The 24710-nt window shown below is 36.5% G+C and overlaps 1 protein-coding gene across 1 annotated transcript in view; it reads left to right on the forward strand.

Annotated features, from left to right (window-relative positions):
• The window catches only part of LOC121377477 (shiftless antiviral inhibitor of ribosomal frameshifting protein homolog), a 55853-nt gene extending 33703 nt beyond the window's left edge, over positions 1-22150 (forward strand). Inside the window, exons 5-8 of the mRNA XM_041505491.1 lie at positions 12863-12963; positions 15457-15671; positions 18593-18854; positions 20194-22150. Coding sequence (XP_041361425.1) covers positions 12863-12963; positions 15457-15671; positions 18593-18834 — 558 coding nt within the window. The 3' untranslated portion in view covers positions 18835-18854; positions 20194-22150. The remainder of the gene's footprint in view (positions 1-12862; positions 12964-15456; positions 15672-18592; positions 18855-20193) is intronic.
• The last annotated feature ends 2560 nt before the right edge of the window (positions 22151-24710 follow it).

Below are 24710 nucleotides of genomic sequence, written 5' to 3' on the forward strand. Positions count from 1 at the left end.
GTTCACCCTGTCACGTATGTTCAAAATACGTTCGGAAAATATATATATACTATTCAGTTTAAACGAGTATGGTAATTAATTAAATACACTGGTCGAATACTGGGTACTGGTCGAATACTGGGGTCACTGCCCTATATTATTTTTGTTGAATGGTTGTTCTCGATTTAATAATCATGGGAAACAAAATGTCGGTTCCGTGATTTTACCGACACAGTACAATATGGTACCGGATATGATTGTTTCTGTGAAATCCGAAGGCCTGTACCAAAGGCTGTGGTATATGCTATCCTGTCTGTCGGATGGTGCATATAAAAGATCACTTAGATTCCTACTAATGGAAAAATGTAGCAGGTTTCCTGTCTTAGACTATATAAAAAGATAAGATAAAAGATAAAAACTTTATTGCATATAAACATTCCACATACGGAACTGGATGCATAAACAAGAAACAAACAAAATGACTAAATAAGGACTAATTATGGGCAATACATGTATAATCGTGAACAAATTTGCATACCGCACCAGCACAGGCTGGATTTTGGTTTTGCATAATATATATAAATTTTTCTTGCATACTCATACTTTTAAATAGGTAATTATGGAAAGTTAGATATGCATATAATTTGACACGTTGACTATTATATTTCTTACATATTATGATATGATGGTATTCATCTTCTATTACATTGCAGTGGTCACATAAACGTTCTTCCACTGGAGTGAAGGGTTTTGTATGGCGCCCAGTCTCTATTTTTAATTTGTGGTCACTGAGACGTAATTCTGGATGTATACAGTGTAATAAATATGGCTCTAGTTGAATATTGTTTTATATAATTTGTACATTCACATCTTATTACTGGATCCATCTGTTTTGGCTGGAGCTATAAGGTTTTCTTTTAAAATATTGTGATACTTAGTTTTAATTATATTTATAAGATGAATGGGATAATTGACAGTGCTTCGTTTTTGATTCAACTCACCAATGTAATAATATAATTTGTGAAGCCAACCAATATTTTTCTTTTCAAGGCTTGTGCATTCAGAGAAAGCATGTTGTAAAATAATGTTGTCCGTAGTTTGCATATGGAAGTAAAAATGTCACATTCTTTTTACCACAGACAACAGGAGTGGGTACAAACCTAGCTCAGCTCTAGAGGCCCAATTATGGGTACGACTATTAACCTGTAGTGTTGATTTACAGAATTTTAAAAGCACCCTCTCTGGTAGGAAAGTTTCCAAATATTTTAATGATATGAACTGGGGCACCCCAAACCTCACTGGCATATAAAAGGACAGGCTCAACAAGAGAATTAAATAACTGGCATGAAATGTCTACTGGTAGGTTAACTTTTGAGAATTCTTTCTGCATCTTGTAAAAACAACCTAGTCCTTTGCTCCAAAGTGATCGGGAACATTCTTTAAAATTTCCATTTTGAATAAAGTCAACCCCTAAATATGTATACTTTGTTACAACTGGGACTTTATTGCCCGATAGATGCCAAGTAAGCTTATTTGTTGTACTTTGGCCACCAAAAATAACAATTTTTGTTTTATTTAAATTAATAGTAAGATTGTTGTCATTACAATATATATCTAGTTGATCAAGGAGCTGTTGTAGACCATGTGGGGTTTCTGATAAAAGTAGAAGATCATCTGCAAAAAGTAGATGGCTTAAGCGCATTGTGTCTAGTGATACTTTATCTCCAATGTTACATAAATATTTTTGAAAGTCATTAATAAACATAGTAAATAGTGTTGGAGATAAAATACAGCCCTGGCGAACATCAATGTTTGATTGGAATGGTTGTGATATGCCTTTATCAGTCTGAACACTATATGTAACATTAACATATAAAGATTCGATTATTTTTAAAACATTACCTGTAACCCCCATAAAAGTAATTTTATGAAATAATTTGCTTCTATCCACAGAATCGAATCCTCGTTCGAGATCTACAAAGCATGCATAGAGCTTTTTCTTTTTACATTTATATTTATCAATCAGGGTTTTTAGTGTAAATATGTGATCTGTTGTTCTAAATCCTTGCCTGAACCCAGCTTGACAGATATCAATTTGGTTGGTTTGTTGTAGGTAGTCTACAATTCGTTTATCTATTATTTGGCAAAACAATTTTCCAATACAACTACTTAGAGCGATTCCACGATAGTTACTTGGGTCTGTTTTGTCACCTTTTTTGTGCAAAGGGACAATTATTGAATGGGCCCACTGTGGAGGAAAATAGCCTATTGACAATATATCATTGAAAAGTTTGACAACATGATCTAGTATTAATGGAAAGAGACATTTGATAAGCTCATTACTGACATTGTCTACACCCTGTGCCTTTTTCAGCTTAATATCTTCAATACACGCTATAATTTCCAGTGCTGATATTGGTGAATTAATCACTTGGTTATCCTGCAGATTAGTATAATCAACCTCATTAGAAGAACAGTTAACTGTTGGATCTTGGTAGATCTTTTCAAAGTGGTCTACTAATTCATGAGGATCAGGGAACACTTCGGGCTTTTTTTTTATCCTTAATACTGTTAATTGTATGCCATAAAGCTTTTGTGTCATTCATAGGTATACTTCTAAGTTTTGAAACAAGATCACTTTTATGAGACCTTTTTTTATGACGGGTTAATCTCTTATAATTCTTTTTGGACAGAAATGCATTTTGCTTTGTTTCTTGTGTGTTATTAGCATTAAATGTCTTGAAATTAGATTCCATAGCCAATTTGGCATTTTTGCATTCTATGTCAAACCAAAGATTTTTCTTCAGAGATCTATTTAGATTCTGATTTTTGGTAGCATATATATTTATGGCATTTACTACAGATTCAAACAAGTTGACATAACAGCTTGCATCTACATCCGACGTTGGTGGTGGTGTCAAAATGAACCTATTGAGTGCCTCTTTGTTTTCATCTGACATTACTGCTGAGTATACACGTGACATGCTATTATTATTGTGCCATTTTCTTTGTTTACGTTTCGTGAATTTATGGCTGAATTGTTTTGGATTTTCCTGTGATTTTTTGTTTCTAACTGATATATTAAGTGTTAAGGAGAGCTGACAGTGATTTGATGTCCATGAAAGTGGTTTAATATTGAAATATTTCACATGGCACATAATCTACAACACTGTGACCATTGTACGTGTGGCATGTAAACTAAAATAATTAATTTCGATGCAGTTGCTAGTGATATGAGGGATTGTCCAAATTTGTTCGTTATATTATCTCGGTTATTTCCTTTTGTCTCTATGGTAGTAAAAATATCTGACGGTACATATATGTTTTCAAGAAAATTAACTCCATCACTATTCACACACCGACACTCGGTAGCAGTTCTAGCGTTAAAGTCCCCGCCAATTATTATCGATCCATGCTGCGAATATTTTAAAACTTCATTACTTATGACATTAAAGGGATCTGTTGTTAAATTTTTCCAATATGATGAATTTTCAGGTGGTACATAAGTAGTGCAGACAAATATATCTTTGTCAACCGATAAAAACGTTTTACTAATTCTAATCCATAATGTAAATTCACTACATGCTACAAAAGAAACAAAAGGCTTTAAACCAGTTTTACATTAAAAAAAAGCCAATCCACCACGGGATGCTTGCACAAACTGTTTGCGTGGATTGGAAATTGAAAAATATCCTGTAAAATTGAAGTCACTCTTGTTTCCTAACCAAGTCTCAGAGAGACCAATAACATGAAAGTTTTTAAAACACTTATTAAATTCATCACGTTTTAAGTCGGATATACCTTGTATATTCCAAAATGAAATATTAAATTGTGAATTTGATGTTAACATTAATCAAATTCAACCTTCCGGAATGCTGATCCATTGGGTATATAACCCCCTACTTCACCTCTCTCACATACACTTCACGTTTTGCACACATTTATGTATATGAATATCGGAACAGGTTATTCAGATGCTGCAGTATATATTGAGCACTCTTATGATCAGTGAATGGCATCCTGCTGGTAGCGCTCCCTGGGAAACCCCAAGGAACATTGCTGTCTCTTACTGTAGACGGTACGTGAGTTGAGAATGGATGATATTGATGTTGATTGCTTATCCTGTCATTTGGAGTTGAGAAAATGTTGGCATTATAAGTGTTTGTCATCCGTTGACCATTCATCCGTTCACTGGAATGCACCATAGTATTTTCGTTGTGATGATGCTGGTTTCTCTCGGCATGATCGGTTTTTCTGTGGGGATAACTGTTGCTTCTGTTTGGCAATGGTGGGAAATCTTGGTGTGTGTACTTGAGCTCCCTGGCATGCACCTGTGGATGGATGTCAGTATCATGACTTGATCTGTCTTTGTTGTGTTTAATTGTAAGACCCACAGACTCCAGGAATGAGTTGGCAAGAATACGAGATTTATATTTACTGGGGTGGACTTTGTCGTGATACATGTTCTTTTTGGGGGCACCATTCACTGTAACAAACAGAGTTGAATGGTCAATTACTTCCACATTTAATGAGGAAGCTAATTTTTTTATCTTATCATTTGCGTTGTTGATGTTTTTGTGGAGCTGGCCTCGAGTTAAAGAAGGCAAGATGAGTGAAAAGTAAATGGCTGCATTTGGAAATTTACTTTTACATTCATTAAACAACTGTTTGTATTCACTTACTTCAAAAGCGTAATCTGGAGGGGTATGGCAGTCATTTACTCCAATGTGAACAGTGACTTTCTTCACAGTTGTTTTTTGAGGCAAGTTCTTGACTCGTTCCGTGAGTTTGGTCACTCCATGTCCTGGGTAAAACAACACTTTTGACGTACGGTTTGGAATGTGTTGACCGATAAAACGCAGAATCAAGTCACCTAGGAAAAGTGATGTTACTTCATCACTGATGTATGTATTGCGTGTTGGGGGGGCTGGCTGCCTAATGTTCTCATATTTACCTTCCGTTTGAAGTTTGGTGTTGTGAATGGTCTTTACATTTTGCTGTTTCTTTTTCACCTGAATAAATTGCTCTTCTTCGTTGTCTTCTTCTGTACTTGATTGCTCATCTGTGTTGTTTATGGGGTTGTTTGTTTCTTTTATGCATGACATAGAACAGTTTTCTTTAACGGCCGATGTCAATGGTACATTTGATCTGTCCTCAAACTGTCCCTCTTTAATTTCTATCAAAGTCTCCACTGTTGATTTCTGTTTTGAGTAACTCCACATTTACTGCATGTACTTGTAAACTGGCAGATAGGGCTCTGTTTTTCTTTTCAAGTTGTTCAAGTTTTCTTTCTAGCATGTCATTGACCTTTTTTATTTGGATATTGTCAAGTTGTAAGTTTTCTATAGATCTGTTATGGGATTCTTGCATTTCCTTTATGTGATTTGAGAATTCCACTGTTATATTGTTGATCAATTCTTCCGTGTCCCTCATGTGGTCATCCATTCTGGACTCTTGGGTGCAGAAAGCTTCACGTAGGTCTGTAATCTTTTGGCTAAAATCTAATGTGGAGCCAGCGCACTGATTACCTTTTCGTGTTGTGCGTTTTGAATGGTTAGATTTCACAGGTGTTTTTTTTGTTTTGTACAGTTTTTTAGGTTTAGTACAGCTGGTGTCATTGACCTCATCGTCCATATCAACCTCAGAATAGTTTGTTGTCGATTCCATAAAAGGCGTTGTAACAGTATAGTCATCCGAGTTATCAATGGATACTTGAACGGGCATATTGGTTTGCATGGTGTTATAAGTGGATAGATCTTGTTCAGTGGTGTCTAGAGTTTTTCTGTCCTCTAGTTTCATTACTGTAGCAACATCTTTCTTACTTATTTCTCCGATAGTTATGTTTTTGGCAATTTGTGACAGTTTTGGAACTTCGTTCTCAACCCACAACTGTGCCTGCCCCTGAAACATTACATGGCATGGTTCTGTATATGTGCAGAGTTCCCCACTTAATGTGTTTTCCTTGGCTATCCACAGTTGCTATAGCTATCTTGTCTTCAGTGATTGTTGTTTTGGTTTCATCTGTTACTTCTGTCCATGTGATTCGTAATTGATTGTCATGTTCACTCTGTCCCCAGTATCGGTGAAATATTGCTTGTCTATATAATTGGAAAATGTCAGGTTTTAAAATCACACTTGCACATTTATTGTTATTTTTCCCAAGTGAAATCAGAAAGATTGTTTTTCACATCACAAACATTCAGGGTATTTTTTATTTTGGATAATGCTTTCTCTCTGTTAAGTGTATAGTTTCTTGGTTCTTGGTGTTGTGTTTTTGTTGGTGGTATACTGTTATTACATGTGGGTACTATCTCATCTGTGGCAGGATCGGACAATAAACATGCCTTACCAGGGGGGTCCAACACAGCCAAGGCCATCATGGCCAAGCAGCGTTGAGGGTTCACTTACATTATGCAACTCTGTTTAGGTCCAGCTGGTTAACAGAGGCACATATTCTTGCAAAGTTTTGGGTAATCCAAAAATGGTTTTCTTTAGAAAAACCCAAACAAAAAACCAAACAAACAAACTTATATGGCTAATGACTTGTAGCATATGACGTCGCCATTTCAAAACGATGTCCGTTGCATTAAGATGTTGATCCAATAGCTCGTATCAAGAAATAAAACCTACATGAACTATAATAATATTTACATAAATGTTACCGCAATAAAGAAATGAAGTTCCACACAGTTTTTTCAGTTCCACATTGTATTTTGTAACTTTTAACAACACTAAATCACTTTGTTAAACAAAGTAACGTTTCATCAGCGCCATGACATGCTTGAAACAAACAGAAATAAATAGTTTGACATCCAGTAGCCGATGATTAATAATTAAATGTGCTCTAGTGGTGTCGTTAAACAAAACAAAATTTAGCAAGATGAGGCCAGTGGGGACAATTGCCCCCCAGGTAATGGAGAGAATCCTCAAATTTGGGCAAAAACTATACAGACATTTAAGCAAAATTAGTTATGTCTAAAATGTTTTCACCATGTATTTCCATCATTCTAACCACAATATTAGTTAATCCAGGTAAAAGGATTCGTATGCAAAACTATATTATATAACTGTTTGGAAGTAATGCTAGTATAAATAAATGTAATTATTCAGGTTTGGTCATTTTCATTTAATTTGGGCAAACATACATGTAGGCCTGTGTCCCACTAAAGAAATTGGAGCCCATACATGTAGGCCTGTGTCCCACTAAAGAAATTGGAGCCCATACATGTAGGCCTGTGTCCCACTAAAGAAATTGGAGCCCATACATGTATGTCTATGGAGAGAGGCATCAGCTGGGCTGAACGTTACTTGAGATACTTTGATCAGCTGTTAGCTGGTAGAAATTTCACCTCACACTAGTCCCAGATCACAAACGTAGCAGTGTCATGGATGGGAGCCCCAAATCACTGCTGTACATACAATAAATATACAACACATATACACATACACAAACAGATACTACACACGTACTTGAGATACTTTGATCAGCTGTTAGCTGGTAGAAATTTCACCTCACACTAGTCCCAGATCACAAACGTAGCAGTGTCATGGATGGGAGCCCCAAATCACTGCTGTACATACAATAAATATACAACACATATACACATACACAAACAGATACCTACACACGTACTTGAGATACTTTGATCAGCTGTTAGCTGATAGGAATTTCACTCCACACTAGTGCTCAGCTAGTCTGATCACAACTTTAACAATGACATCACTTTGTTTTGTTTAATGACACCTCTGGAGCACATTGATTAATTAATCATCGGCTGTTGGGTGACATCACTTTGTTTTGTTTAATGACACCTCTGGAGCACATTGATTAATTAATCATCGGCTGTTGGATGACATCACTTTGTTTTGTTTAACGACACCACTGGAGCACATTGATTAATTAATCATCGGCTGTTGGATGACATCACTTTGTTTTGTTTAACGACACCACTGGAGCACATTGATTAATCATCGGCTGTTGGATGACATCACTTTGTTTTGTTTAATGACACCTCTGGAGCACATTGATTAATTAATCATCGGCTGTTGGATGACATCACTTTGTTTTGTTTAACGACACCACTGGAGCACATTGATTAATTAATCATCGGCTGTTGGATGACATCATTTTGTTTTGTTTAACGACACCACTGGAGCACATTGATTAATTAATCATCGGCTGTTGGATGACATCACTTTGTTTTGTTTAACGACACCACTGGAGCACATTGATTAATCATCGGCTGTTGGATGACATCACTTTGTTTTGTTTAATGACACCTCTGGAGCACATTGATTAATTAATCATCGGCTGTTGGATGACATCACTTTGTTTTGTTTAACGACACCACTGGAGCACATTGATTAATTAATCATCGGCTGTTGGATGACATCACTTTGTTTTGTTTAACGACACCACTGGAGCACATTGATTAATCATCGGCTGTTGGATGACATCACTTTGTTTTGTTTAATGACACCTCTGGAGCACATTGATTAATTAATCATCGGCTGTTGGATGACATCACTTTGTTTTGTTTAACGACACCACTGGAGCACATTGATTAATTAATCATCGGCTGTTGGATGACATCACTTTGTTTTGTTTAACGACACCACTGGAGCACATTGATTAATTAATCATCGGCTGTTGGATGACATCACTTTGTTTTGTTTAACGACACCACTGGAGCACATTGATTAATCATCGGCTGTTGGATGACATCACTTTGTTTTGTTTAATGACACCTCTGGAGCACATTGATTAATTAATCATCGGCTGTTGGATGACATCACTTTGTTTTGTTTAACGACACCACTGGAGCACATTGATTAATTAATCATCGGCTGTTCGATGACACCACTTTGTTTTGTTTAACGACAACACTGGAGCACATTGATTAATTAATCATCGGCTGTTCGATGACACCACTTTGTTTTGTTTAACGACAACACTGGAGCACATTGATTAATTAATCATCGGCTGTTGGGTGACATCACTTTGTTTTGTTTAATGACACCTCTGGAGCACATTGATTAATTAATCATTGGCTGTTGGATGACATCACTTTGTTTTGTTTAACGACACCACTGGAGCACATTGATTAATTAATCATCGGCTGTTGGGTGACATCACTTTGTTTTGTTTAACGACACCACTGGAGCACATTAATTAATCATCGGCTGTTGGATGACATCACTTTGTTTTGTTTAATGACACCTCTGGAGCACATTGATTAATTAATCATCGGCTGTTGGGTGACATCACTTTGTTTTGTTTAACGACAACACTGGAGCACATTGATTAATTAATCATCGGCTGTTGGATGACATCACTTTGTTTTGTTTAACGACACCAATGGAGTACATTGATTAATCATCGGCTGTTGGATGACATCACTTTGTTTTGTTTAATGACACCTCTGGAGCACATTGATTAATTAATCATCGGCTGTTGGATGACATCACTTTGTTTTGTTTAACGACACCACTGGAGCACATTGATTAATTAATCATCGGCTGTTCGATGACACCACTTTGTTTTGTTTAACGACAACACTGGAGCACATTGATTAATTAATCATCGGCTGTTGGATGACATCACTTTGTTTTGTTTAACGACACCACTGGAGCACATTGATTAATTAATCATCGGCTGTTGGATGACATCACTTTGTTTTGTTTAACGACACCTCTGGAGCACATTGATTAATTAATCATCGGCTGTTGGATGACATCACTTTGTTTTGTTTAACGACACCACTGGAGCACATTGATTAATTAATCATCGGCTGTTGGATGACATCACTTTGTTTTGTTTAACGACACCACTGGAGCACATTGATTAATTAATCATCGGCTGTTGGATGACATCACTTTGTTTTGTTTAACGACAACACTGGAGCACATTGATTAATTAATCATCGGCTGTTGGATGACATCACTTTGTTTTGTTTAACGACACCACTGGAGCACATTGATTAATTAATCATCGGCTGTTGGATGACATCACTTTGTTTTGTTTAACGACACCACTGGAGCACATTGATTAATTAATCATCGGCTGTTGGATGACATCACTTTGTTTTGTTTAACGACACCACTGGAGCACATTGATTAATTAATCATCGGCTGTTGGATGACATCACTTTGTTTTGTTTAACGACACCTCTGGAGCACATTGATTAATTAATCATCGGCTGTTGGATGACATCACTTTGTTTTGTTTAACGACACCACTGGAGCACATTGATTAATTAATCATCGGCTGTTGGATGACATCACTTTGTTTTGTTTAACGACACCACTGGAGCACATTGATTAATTAATCATCGGCTGTTGGATGACATCACTTTGTTTTGTTTAACGACACCACTGGAGCACATTGATTAATCATCGGCTGTTGGATGACATCACTTTGTTTTGTTTAATGACACCTCTGGAGCACATTGATTAATTAATCATCGGCTGTTGGATGACATCACTTTGTTTTGTTTAACGACACCACTGGAGCACATTGATTAATTAATCATCGGCTGTTCGATGACACCACTTTGTTTTGTTTAACGACAACACTGGAGCACATTGATTAATTAATCATCGGCTGTTCGATGACACCACTTTGTTTTGTTTAACGACAACACTGGAGCACATTGATTAATTAATCATCGGCTGTTGGGTGACATCACTTTGTTTTGTTTAATGACACCTCTGGAGCACATTGATTAATTAATCATTGGCTGTTGGATGACATCACTTTGTTTTGTTTAACGACACCACTGGAGCACATTGATTAATTAATCATCGGCTGTTGGGTGACATCACTTTGTTTTGTTTAACGACACCACTGGAGCACTTTGTTTTGTTTAATTAATCATCGGCTGTTGGATGACATCACTTTGTTTTGTTTAATGACACCTCTGGAGCACATTGATTAATTAATCATCGGCTGTTGGGTGACATCACTTTGTTTTGTTTAACGACAACACTGGAGCACATTGATTAATTAATCATCGGCTGTTGGATGACATCACTTTGTTTTGTTTAACGACACCAATGGAGTACATTGATTAATCATCGGCTGTTGGATGACATCACTTTGTTTTGTTTAATGACACCTCTGGAGCACATTGATTAATTAATCATCGGCTGTTGGATGACATCACTTTGTTTTGTTTAACGACACCACTGGAGCACATTGATTAATTAATCATCGGCTGTTCGATGACACCACTTTGTTTTGTTTAACGACAACACTGGAGCACATTGATTAATTAATCATCGGCTGTTGGATGACATCACTTTGTTTTGTTTAACGACACCACTGGAGCACATTGATTAATTAATCATCGGCTGTTGGATGACATCACTTTGTTTTGTTTAACGACACCTCTGGAGCACATTGATTAATTAATCATCGGCTGTTGGATGACATCACTTTGTTTTGTTTAACGACACCACTGGAGCACATTGATTAATTAATCATCGGCTGTTGGATGACATCACTTTGTTTTGTTTAACGACACCACTGGAGCACATTGATTAATTAATCATCGGCTGTTGGATGACATCACTTTGTTTTGTTTAACGACAACACTGGAGCACATTGATTAATTAATCATCGGCTGTTGGATGACATCACTTTGTTTTGTTTAACGACAACACTGGAGCACATTGATTAATTAATCATCGGCTGTTGGGTGACATCACTTTGTTTTGTTTAACGACACCACTGGAGCACATTGATTAATTAACCATCGGCTGTTGGATGACATCACTTTGTTTTGTTTAACGACAACACTGGAGCACATTGATTAATTAACCATCGGCTGTTGGATGACATCACTTTGTTTTGTTTAACGACAACACTGGAGCACATTGATTAATTAACCATCGGCTGTTGGATGACATCACTTTGTTTTGTTTAACGACAACACTGGAGCACATTGATTAATTAACCATCGGCTGTTGGATGACATCACTTTGTTTTGTTTAACGACAACACTGTAGCACATTGATTAATTAACCATCGGCTGTTGGGTGACACCACTTTGTTTTGTTTAACGACACCACTGGAGCACATTGATTAATTAACCATCGGCTGTTGGGTGACATCACTTTGTTTTGTTTAACGACACCACTGGAGCACATTGATTAATTAACCATCGGCTTTTGGGTGACATCGCTTTGTTTTGTTTAACGACACCACTGGAGCACATTGATTAATTAATCATCGGCTGTTGGGTGACATCACTTTGTTTTGTTTAACGACACCACTGGAGCACATTGATTAATTAATCATCGGCTGTTGGATGACATCACTGTGATGCAATTTTCAGCTGAGATCACACTTGCTCTGCACACAGTGAGAATTCTGCCACAGGTGGACAAAAATATCAAACAATAGACCTGTAGGAATCTGGAGTGTGGGGTGGGGGGGGGGGACACAATCTTTAGTGAGGGACCACAGTTATTAGTGGTGGGAGAGGGGTGCAAAAGCCAAATTAAATATTTTAAGGTTGGCATGTTTGTTTTGGTTTATGTTGCTTTTTGTTCTAACACTTTACTGTTTAAATGTGTAGATAAATTATATGCATTTAGCATCACAATACTGATTATAAATTCATGCTAAATATGTATCTGTTTGAATCCATTTTATCCTCTGTAGGTAGTTTATTTATTTCTGTTTGTTTTAGTTAAAAATTTGGATATATTTAATCGTTACATTTCTATTATCTTGTTTATAAAATCTTGTATTTATAACATGTACTTAGAGGCCTTATTTATAGACCTTTTGTCTAATGACCAATCTTAAAATCGCTTATTAAGTATTTAATGGTAATAATATTGTTTAAATTAAATCTTTATTTACATGTGTTTCCAGGTAGCGACATGTCATAGATGCAGAACGAAGTATGAGCCAGTACCACGGGATCGTGAATGGGGTTGGGCCGAGTTCCGTTGTGTGTGTGGTAATACCTTTGGGTAAGTGCTTTATTGGTAATATGGGATTGCTTCTGGGTTTTTCTCTTTATGACTGTATACTTGTGTACATACAGACAGGGCTGCAGAAATAGAAAATGTTTAATTAGCCACCCCAGACCAGAACCAACTAAAATTTACTAGCCCGCCAGAATTTCTACTAGTCTGATCAGCCTGTAGAACAATTAATATTTCCTATTTAACAATATTAATATACATGTATACACTGTCTCCACTTAAATGGTATATTATTAAGGACCCTATATAAGTGATCAATATCACGTGGCAAATGAAATCAAGCCTCACGCCGTGATTAAATTTTGGAAAAATTCTGAAATAAATGTTTTCCCATTTCTTTTATATAGATTTACAAAATTCAGAACAATATATTCAAAACAAACAACATACTTTCAACGTAAACAAGTCATTTCTAGGAGTTTCTGTCGTCTATTCATCAGTCAGAAAAAAAAGAGATTGCCGTCATACTGGTAGTTGCATTTTTTAACTCGTCAGTCACAACTTTTACTCGCATTTGGCGAATGGGCGAATACTTCCTGCACCCCTGTATAGACATGTATGTTACAGGGAATATGTGTAATCACGAATTATATATTATTTTCTTTGTAAATACCTTTTTCTATTTTTATAACTGTGACTTTTATAAGCCCGTCTTTGATGGGTTGTGTTAGAGTATAGCATTGTCCATCCATCCATAAACATTTTGTTTCTGGAGCATATATCTCATGTACCGGCCTCGGTGGCGTCGTGGCAGGCCATCGGTCTACAGGCTGGTAGGTACTGGGTTCGGATCCCAGTCGAGGCATGGGATTTTTAATCGAGATACCGACTCCAAACCCTGAGTGAGTGCTCCGCAAGGCTCAATGGGTAGGTGTAAACCACTTGCACCGACCAGTGATCCATAACTGGTTTAACAAAGGCCATGGTTTGTGCTATCCTGCCTGTGGGAAGCGCAAATAAAAGATCCCTTGCTGCCTGTCGTAAAAAGAGTAGCCTATGTGGCGACAGCGGGTTTCCTCTAAAAACAGTGTCAGAATGACCATATGTTTGACGTCCAATAGCCGATGATAAGATAAAAAATCAATGTGCTCTAGCGGCGTCGTTAAATAAAACAAACTTTACTTTTATATCTCATGTATTACTGCACATTAAACGAACTCCTTGTGTGGGCCATAGCTTGCTGATAATTTTATTAGGGGATCATCAAACCTTGCATGTAAGAATAACTTGGGATGGCGGTGTGTTGCATCAGCTAGGTCAGTACGACCTACACGTACATGTACTTTTGAAAGGTGTATCATGTATCCCACCAGTACTCTTGTCTTTGTAAATATGTGTATGTATCGGTGTGATTTTTGTTTTTATAACTACAGTAGAATCTCGTTGGCTCGACCTCAGAAGGGTTGACCACACCGCAACCCTTGAACCAATATACGAAGTCCTGAGTTTTTTGTTCAGTAAACCCTTACATTAACTGGTGATGGGTCAAACACGTCCAGGGTCGACTATAAGCCTTCGCTCGAACTAACTTATCGGTCCCATCTGTGTTAATAGCTATATTTCCCTCGAACTGGTGATCCCGCAAATATCAAATGGAAAACCACCAAACAGAACCAACAATTGCTGTGCCTGTGCAGTTGGTTATTACAACCTTCGGATTAATTATTTAGGCTGAACGAACTAGCTAGGCCCTATACATGAATTGGTGAATTGCAACAATAGCCATGCAATCCTTTCGTTTCCACACTTGTGATAGTGTTTGATAAGCAGCTATCGGTAATGATTTTTCAAGTACAGCTTGTGTTATGGTACCTGTGAGATGAACCATGATACCAATCAAACAATTAATGCACAAACGGGCCTCAGCATAAAGCACGACTACATTTCTGGAATGTGGAAAATGCTGGGGGGTTTTGTTGTTGAAATATTCAAATTGTTTAGTAATAAATTCATGTAAATACAGATTACGAATTTGCCATTTATTTATTTTATTTTAGAGTACTTACATGTATTGCATAATTTGTATCTATTTCAACTTTCTAACTGATGTTACGGAAATGTCCGATGTTGGTTAAATGGTTCGGTCACACTACCCGATGGGTCGAACACTTTCTCAACCACCGACGAGGTTCGAGCCAACGGGATTTAACTGTAGTTGGCTTTTTGATTTTCCCTATAACTCTATGTCAGTATGATTTTGTTATAACTAATTTGGGTTTTAATGGGGTTTTTTTTTATGAATAGGTGTGAGTCTGATTTTTCTTTTGGACTAGCGGTCAGAGTGATTCAATTTCTCTGTCAGTAGGTGTCTGTCTGAATTTTTCTGTTAGGTGTCTGTCTGATTTTTAAAATATAAATAGATCATGTATGATTTTCAACTAGTATCCAAAATCACATCAGTGTATGTTAAGTGTACACATACAAATATGACAAGATTATTTCTTTTTGATCAGTCAGTTGCTTTTATCGTCATTTTAGGGGCTTTGCTCAGATGGGTGTTGCCAGCAACTGCTATCGTTGCAACGTCAAGTGCCTCCCTGTCCGAATTCTACCGCCGACCAAGCGAACGAAACCGCGGTCGAATGCACAACACAGCTGTGATGCGCCTGACTGCTTCAGCCACAGACTGGCGATGATGGGACCAGGAGGGCTGAATCGGGGTAGAGATGCCAGGTGGACTGGTGTTCTATCTCGTGAGTACACAGGCAGAAATCTCAAACAGAGATAAAAACTTAACATTTACCGACTCACCTCAGGTGACTGGAAATTGTTGAGGAAGAGTATAATTTAAATCAGAATTTCTGATTGTCACAAATAAAAACATACAATCAGGGGTCGAATTTTATGCTATTCCGCAAATAGTAAATTTCGAAACAGAAAAGTAAAACAATTCTTCCAATATTCCGTCATGAAAGTGAAAATAAAGCACAGAATACCAGGGCACAATATTTCACGCGAACCGCCGTTATGTTCGCATGTCGGTTACACAAAATTAAATTTACGCGAACCGCAAATCAGTTACGTCTGACCTGTAGACGTTCAGAAATTAAAACTTGCAGACTTCACGATTACAAGAAGTTTATTCATGCAGACATACTACTAGTATTCTGACAAATGTGTTAGACTGATTTTTAGATACTTGATGCGCGGCAAACCAGTAGAAAATGGTATATTGCAACGGTTGTGACTTGCGACCTAAGGCTCAGTATAGAGTCAAGCCAAAAGTTTTAAAGACATGTGCACGGACCGCTAAGGTGCCTAAATTATCTGCTGCTATTCTATCTCTAAAGGAATATATGTAGACATAATATTGGATTGCCTATAATATTACAAAGGTTGAAAACGGTTTTAACGTAAACAAAAATGCAAAAATGTCACAAAAGCTGAAAAATACTAACATCGCATAATGAGCTTTAAATAACAAACATTTGGAACGTCACTGTAGTATAGAAGTACCAGCGATAAAGTGAAAGTAGCATTGCCACCGCAAAATACCAGTGTCAAATTGTGGTCTTTCTTTTTATGTTATTATAAGATTTATTTTTATTAATCAAATCATGCACCAATGAGTAGCCTGTTTTATAGTTCAGAGGAACTGGACATTTGTTGTTTGGGTTTTTGGTGGGTGTTTTTTAATCTGCTGTATACTAAATTGTACATATCAGTGACAAATGGTAGCCTTTATTTGTTATTTATAAAAGACAATTATTAGTCTAATCATGCACCAGGGAATGGGTATTTTTCCTCCAAATGTATCTATTTTGTTTCAGTACTGGGCTGATATTTAGTCCATTTACAATAGTGTTAACTTCCGCAAGCTGCTGCACAGAGATTCTAGAATACGGTGGCCTGATGCCCGAGGACAATGTTTTTTCAGATTCGGGCAACTAAAAATTACTTTTTGCGAATAATAATAATAAGTGGTGAATAATAATAATAATAATAATGATAATAATAAATCTACAACGCTACGATCATACGAAAACAAAAGAAACATCTACAAGTCACGATTTGCAAGCATTAGGTAATCCACAGGTTACGCAAATATAATTCATGTAACCGAACAATTGGTTACCTAGGTAAAAACCACGTGAACCGACTTCCGGTTACCTCAGATTTCGAAATATTGTTCCCTGGAATACCTAAAATCGCCTGCGACTATTCCGCTTATGCTTTTTCTTCAGCTACATTTTTCGGCAGAACAAATCCTCGCGCTACTAAGACCTTTCTCATGTACCTACCGGTACAAAATAAACGTCTTTTTGATTGAGACTAATGTTTGGAGTGAGTTTGTTTGTAATTCTAGCTAGTACGCAGTAATGCATATATAATGCATATATAAACAATTGTTCCTTACGCAATGTTGTACAGGGTGACATAGCACAGTCAGGAAAACCAGTGGTACATTAATAATTGAAGGGATAGTACATGTTTAGACGGAAGTGTTTTTTGAAATTCACTATTCCTTTGGGATAGTGGTAAAACATTTAAATTTCAAGCCCTGACAATGTATGATTAAAACAATCCTTGCCGTATAAATGGTGTCTTACAGGTACAATGTACTCGTTTTGTATCCTCGAATTCTTTCTTTGTTCCCATTTCATTTGTGATCTTTGTGGTAGAACAGGATTGATCTCTTTCAGTCTTCAGCCAATGCCCCATAACTGATCCATTAAAGGCTGTGGCAGGGCCGTAGCTAGTGGGGGGGGGGGGCAAGGGGGGTAGTTGCCCCCCCCAGAAAAAATCCGGAAGCATTATAGAAACTTAAAGAAAATTCTTTTAACTTTTTAAGGAGTTTAGACTATTAACTACTCAGTTGCCCCCCCCTCCCCCCCAAACAAAAAATCCTAGCTACGGCCCTGTGTGGTATGTACTGTCCTATCTAAGCATATAAAAGATCTCTTGCAGCTTTCTCGATAGTAGTTAATTGGTCTCTTTGTCTTCATTGGCTGTGGGATGGTGTATATAAAAGATCCCTTGCTGCTAATCAAAAGGAGTAGCCCATGGAGTGGCAACAGAGGGTTTCCTCTCTTAATATCTGTGTGGTCCTTAACCATATGTCTGACGCCATATAACTGTCAATAAAATGTGTTGAGTGCGTCATTAAATAAAACATTTCTTTCTTTTTTCTTTCTTTGTCTTCATCGATAAAATGTCAAAATAACCATATGTTAAAAACCAAATAGCTGTATTTTAAAAATATGCCATTAAACCAGTATTTCTTATTCTTTTTTTTTCTTTTCATTTCATTTATAATGTACAATTAAAAACATTGATTGCATTAAGGTGAGGGGGATCATCAAATAATTATGTCTTTTCGTTCTTCGTGTAGGATTAGAAACACCCTCTGCAATATAACTGTTCCCTTACCAACATTCATTTAGAATCCTCTGTACATGTTTTCTTCTTCTGATTCCTTCAGCCGGGGCATCACAACTGGTATATCGAAGGATGTGGTATGTGCTATCCTGTCTGTGGGATGGTGCACATAAAAGATCCCTTGCTACTAATGAAAAAGTTGTAGCGGATTTTCTCTAAGACTATACATGTATGTCAAAATGTCTTAGAGACATGCATTTAGATTCTTCTGTATGTGTTTTTCTTCTGATTCCAGCATACGCCCTGCGTGGCCAGATCCGGTGCTGTCACCCACGGTCTCTGCGAGAGAGTGGGAAGCGAGTCGTGTACCCGAGCCAGCTTCACCGCAGCACGGGTTCCACGGTGCGCACGTTCCTCACGCAGGACGACCTCATCTCGGTAACGGGGAGCTTCGTCAGCACCCTCGCAGACATCAACGAGGACGATGGGTCGGGGGAGTCTAACGCGGCCGATGGCGGGGACGAAGGTGGAGACTAGAACGCGAGGATGATGTCAACGTAGGTCGGATGTGAAAGTCAGGGTCACACAGACTGTTGACTTAGTAAAGATCTAGCAGGGGTAGGATGTGCCCCAGTTATGTGCAGTCGGTTTAGGATCAGTCCTCATCGATTGGCCCATTGGGCTATTTCTCAATCCTGCCAGTGCACCATGACTGGTATATCAAAGGCCGTGGTATGTGTTATCCTGTCTGTGGGATGGTGCATATAAAAGATCCCTTGCTACTAATGGAAGAATGCAGCAGGTTTCCTATCTAAAGCTAAATATATACTTCACCACCGACTCTAGTTGGCGAGTAGTTCAGTCACCCAGTTCTGTTTGTGTTCAAACGTATAATCCTCATTTTTCAATCAATTCAGTATGATTTTAACAGTTCATATTAAGAGACAGACCCTTGTCTTTAAACACTACAACATATTTTTCACTATTGGAACCGTTTTTAATAAGTTAAGTTAGAAGTACAGTGGACTCTTGTCTAAACCCAATTCTGTGTAATCCGGATCTCTGCGTAAACGGGTCCATTTCTAAAGCCCCGTCCAGCTACCATTTATCTGTTAGGTATAATTCTCTGCCTAATCCGTATTCTGTCTACTCCGGACTCCGGATAAAAAATCAAGAACGAAAGAACCGTTCATGCAATAATTACCTCTGTCTACACCGGATTGGGATTTGACTGAACGACGGGTTGCTTAATTAGTTTTTTTTTATGTGTTGGAGGCAAGTCTGGCTTGTATGACTGTGTTTCCCAACCATCCATGGGTTCAAATGTCATTGTTGATCGCGAGTTGTCGATCATTCAAGAACCATAACTCTGGATGAACTCTTGTCTAAACCGGTCCTCTATGTAAGCCAGACTATTTCGATGGTATGAAGTGTCCACTGTACTTACATTTTATGATTTAAAATATTCATATTCATACACCTGATGTGGTTCTGGCCATCCAGGTTTTTGTAATACCCCAAAATGCATTTTCCGTAATTTTAAAAATGCACGTTTGTCAAAGTAACAGTTATCTAGTTACTTTTAGACAGTATTTCCTATTTTTAAACAGCACAGACTAGCTTCTCTATGTTATAGTCTTATCCAAATGTGTTCATTTTCACGGACTCAAACTAGGGTCTGCCTCTTTAAATTTTTAGTGTGTGTTTGTTCAATGCTTTTAAGTTTACCTAATAAAAAATTGAATTTCAGTTCTGTATGAGGTCGGCAATCAAAGTATGAATGTCAAAACTACCAAATATTTGACATCCAATAGCAGATGATTTATGAATCAATATGCTCCAGTGGTGTCATTAAACAAAAGAAACTATTACTCTTTTTCTTTTCTTTTTTAATAGCCGGCCAAAAGAAATGTGTCCTGCTAAGAAAAAAAAATGGCGTGCTGGAAATAAGACAGAGTGAAAGGAGACCTTGGGATATGGCGTGCAAATAGGATCTCTTACAGGGCTTGAAATACTTCCATCACTTCAACATCACCACTGGCCGGGAGATATAATATTTTTACCGGCCATCCTGTTGAACTGGTAATTACATGTACTTTGTGTTTATACTTTAAAATCATGTTTAATTCAGTCCTTACAATTTGTAGCTTACCGGACCAAATGTCTGGCAGGAATGTCATTGAATTTCAACTCTTTCTGAGATGTGTTTTAGAGCGTTGTAGATGTAAAATATAATAGAATCATCACCTAAATAGATGATGAGATAGATGCCTCTTGAAAAATAACCGGCAATTTTTTGGTGAGATTTTATGCCTAAAAAATGCTTTTTGCTTTTACAGGCCATTATTCAGGATTTCTGCCAAAAATAATTTGAGGGTACGTAATAAAAACAAACTGGATCATAACTGCCTCTACTAAGTGGTTATGGATTTTAAATATTTTGAATTTGAAAACAGAATTTCGTGTACAGATTTTAAACAGCAGTTCTCTTGTTATAATATATTGAAAATTGTTTTTAAATGTATCCATTAATTTCAAAGTTTTTAAGGTACATAATTTTACCCTTCATACCCTCTGGCAGAAACCCTGAGTATTTATGGCCCTGATAGTCTATGTGTTTCGAATCTTATAGTCCGTGTGATTGTGCCTTTACTAGATCAATTGCCGTGCAACATGCCTTTAAGGTGGTGATAACAGTGACTAGCTTTAGAGAAATTTCATGGGCCGTTCAACAAATTAATTCTGTAGGCACAGATTCATGTCCCAGTTGCTGTCAATTTCTAATGCCTATGAATTTATTTGCCTGTAGAGAAAACGATGTAATATTTATTAGCAGGGTGTTTCCAAATGAAGGTTGTTGTAAGATACATGAAACACATTAGTTTACTTTGGAATACTGTAGAGATCGACGGAATGGTTTAACAAGGGCATAGGTTGAGCGGGGTGTTCAGGCCCACTCCTGCTGGGGCTAAAAGATTTGTTTACAGTGCAATATTAGACTATTCATACAGTTTATGTTACAGAACTGTTGAACGGCCACAAATGTGACACTTTATAAAATAATTTGTCATATTGTTTTTAAAGCTAATTTATAATTTGATAGTTTTGTAATATATATATATATATATATACATTGTAGGCTTTGATATTTCGTTATATTAGTGTTTTAGGTTCAGATTAATTGAAAACATTCACATGTTATCACCATCCCCATACACCACCCCATTAATGCTGCTGGAGGTATCTGCTTAATATTGTGTCATGCATTTTATTTTATTTTAAGTTCCGATAAGTAGACAGCCAAATTGTCACATTGTCCCCCTCACCCATGATGTACTATTAGCAGTGGTAATTGGAAGAATCGGGGTGATGTTGTTCCCAGGCAGGTACATGTAGTTAGTGTCAGACTTTATAGCTGATAGGTTCTGGGTTCTTATCCCAATACCAGCACCAACCCAAACTGAGTGGTCAGCTCATTGTAGTGGGGGTTGGTGTGGGGTCACAGCCAGTCCAGATAGCTCAGGTGTGTGCCTAGGACATTGTGCTTGATTCTTACAAGTTCATTTATAAATCATTTGTTTCCTTTATGTGTCACTGATGTTTCTGTTATGAATATCTTGAACTTTTTTGTGCATCAAGATGAATGTATTTGATTCATTATGTGATTCCATTACAAAAACATGCGATATTGTCCTGAAGTACTTGTTGTGGACAGAGCACATTCAGGGTAAACTCCGAAAATAGGAACAAGAAATAATTTTTCCAAATATTAAATTTTAATTTTAATAATATATTTTTCATTTATGATCTTTTACCTTTTAGAAATATATATTTGTTTTATGAACTTTATATATTTCTTTTATGAACTTTTAATTTTAAAGAATATACTTTTTTCTTGTAATAACTTATTATTTTAAAGGGATAGTCCAGAGTTTGTTGCCATTGCAAGATGTTCCGACTAATAAAATATTTTAACGACTAAAATTACATATTAAATATTATTTCTCCTTTAGAATATAGCTGTCTGTATATTCAGTGTTTCTTGTTGTCCTATTATTTGTATGTAGCCCAAACTGGATTTGGTGTGGCAACAATTCTGTACTTACGAAAAAATATATATACATGAAGTTTCAGCTTGTACAATAATGGGACGATCATAAACACATTTATATATACAGACACTGATATTTTATGAAGGAAAATGTATTTAATTCAAATTTGTTGTCCTTGAAACATCTCTGGCAACAAACTCACGACTGTCCCTTTAAGGTAGGTTCAGAGCAAAGAATTTTAAAAGTTTTATACAGATATTTAGAGAGAAAGTGAGAAGAGTTAGCGGGGAGGTGATTGTTTCACCTGTCTATTTGATTTTAGTTTGGTAGTCCTCTACCAGTCCAACCAAATCGGATCATAGGTTTTGTCTCTGTCCTGTCCATCCGTCTGTCCCACATACATTCTGGAATTTGTTTTCACAATGCCATAAGATACATGTACATGTATTGAGCTAACATTTTGTGTTTAAATTTATCATGTTCTGTTACAGATCATGTTTAATTTTGTGTTTAAATTTATCATGTACTGTTACAGATGATGATTAATTTTGATGGTGATTTACTCGTTTTTCTCAGATTTATGGCCCTTGAATTTAGGAGATACGAAAATTGTTTGGGCCCGGTAGAAAACATATTGCTTTAGTAGTACCTGCACCTGTACCTGAATAATTGTTTAAAATATGTTTCACAAAACAGAATGGATTTGATCTGAATTCCACAAAAGTGACCTTTAGTTTAGTACTACATGTGTACAATGTAGATTTCTTCTATGACATGTTTATATTGTTATATACATGTATGTAGTTTTTAATTTTTTAAAGATCATTTCATCTGGGTATCACAAAAGAGATATTAGTGCATCATCCATTGTAGTAGCAATAATAACTACAATGATTCTTTTTTGTTGAAGACATTCATTATAATTATCAAATTAATATCCAGGTACAGTTGTAGACATTTCAACCCTGCCATCTACAGTTACATTCCAACTGACAATGTGAATAACAGTTAAAATATGTCATCACTGATAGTAAAGGAAAGGAATGTTTGTTTAACAACATCTAATTTAGCCCATTATAAAATATGGTTATTTGGTGTCTGGCATATGATTTAGAGCTTGGCGGTATTGAAACTTGAGGTTTGTATCGATATCAGTATTTTGGGAGTGATTTACCTCTGCTTTGGTATGGTATTTTGTATTGACACAATACCAATACCGATACCGATATCGAGTGGTATTTTCAGTTTACTCAGCTTTAACTTCATGCCTGGGTTAATGTTCACCCGCTAATTTCATCTCAATAAAATTAAATTCCATACATAAGGCTCTCGTCTGATTTATACCCCACCCATTTTTCGTTTGTCAGGTATATTGTTAGTGATTTACTAAATGGCGATAAATATTTTTTAATTCCAAAATGTCGGTACTTTGACATTTGCTCGGTACAGTAAATTGGTATTGACATGGTACCGTTAACGAACGGTATATACGGTATACCTCCCAGCTCTATTATGGTTATATTGATGCTTGGTCTAAACCGTGAGAAATGTCTGCTGTCACCACATGCAGGCTGTTTACATGTTGCAAATTTTTATATACTGTCAATTTAAACACATGAAATAGGACTTTGCATTTCATGGAAACCATTGTTTCTGGTACTGTGTTGGTAAAATTACGGAACCAAAATTTGTTTTCCCATGATTATTATATTGAGTATGACTATTCAAAGAATAAGATATATATAATAAAACAGTTTCCCATGATTATTATATTGAGTATGACTCTTCAAAGAATAAGATATATATAATAAAACAGTTTCCAATGATTATTATATTGAGTATGACTCTTCAAAGAATAAGATATATATAATAAAACAGTTTCCCATGATTATTATATTGAGTATGACTCTTCAAAGAATAAGATATATATAATAAAACAGTTTCCAGTGGGTTCCGATGATCACAAGGCACGAAACCAAAAAGGTGTTTCCCATGAAATTTCGTTTCCTATATGGCCTGAATTATTATTATTTGTCACTGATTAACTGAATACACAACAAAGGTTACATTCTATTGATTAAAATACACATGTAAATATAGCAAACAACAATAGTTAGGTAGTATGCACATTTCTATTTTTTTTTTACTAAACTCTAGTTTTCTGTAAATTGCATAAGGTCAAAATATACAAGTCTTTCAGCCTACAACTTAATCCTACAACTTGGTGTGTGTGTGTGTTTTTTAATGTGTGATATTCCGACCTTGCTGAAGTTTTAGATCGCTAATATGTCACTTTTTGGATTTCGCTCAAGTTTAAGATCACTAATATTTTATGATTTACAATATCAGGCGCAGGTTAGG

The sequence above is a fragment of the Gigantopelta aegis genome, chromosome 2, assembly GCF_016097555.1.
Source record: "Gigantopelta aegis isolate Gae_Host chromosome 2, Gae_host_genome, whole genome shotgun sequence".
NCBI classification, from domain to species: Eukaryota; Metazoa; Mollusca; class Gastropoda; order Neomphalida; family Peltospiridae; genus Gigantopelta; species Gigantopelta aegis.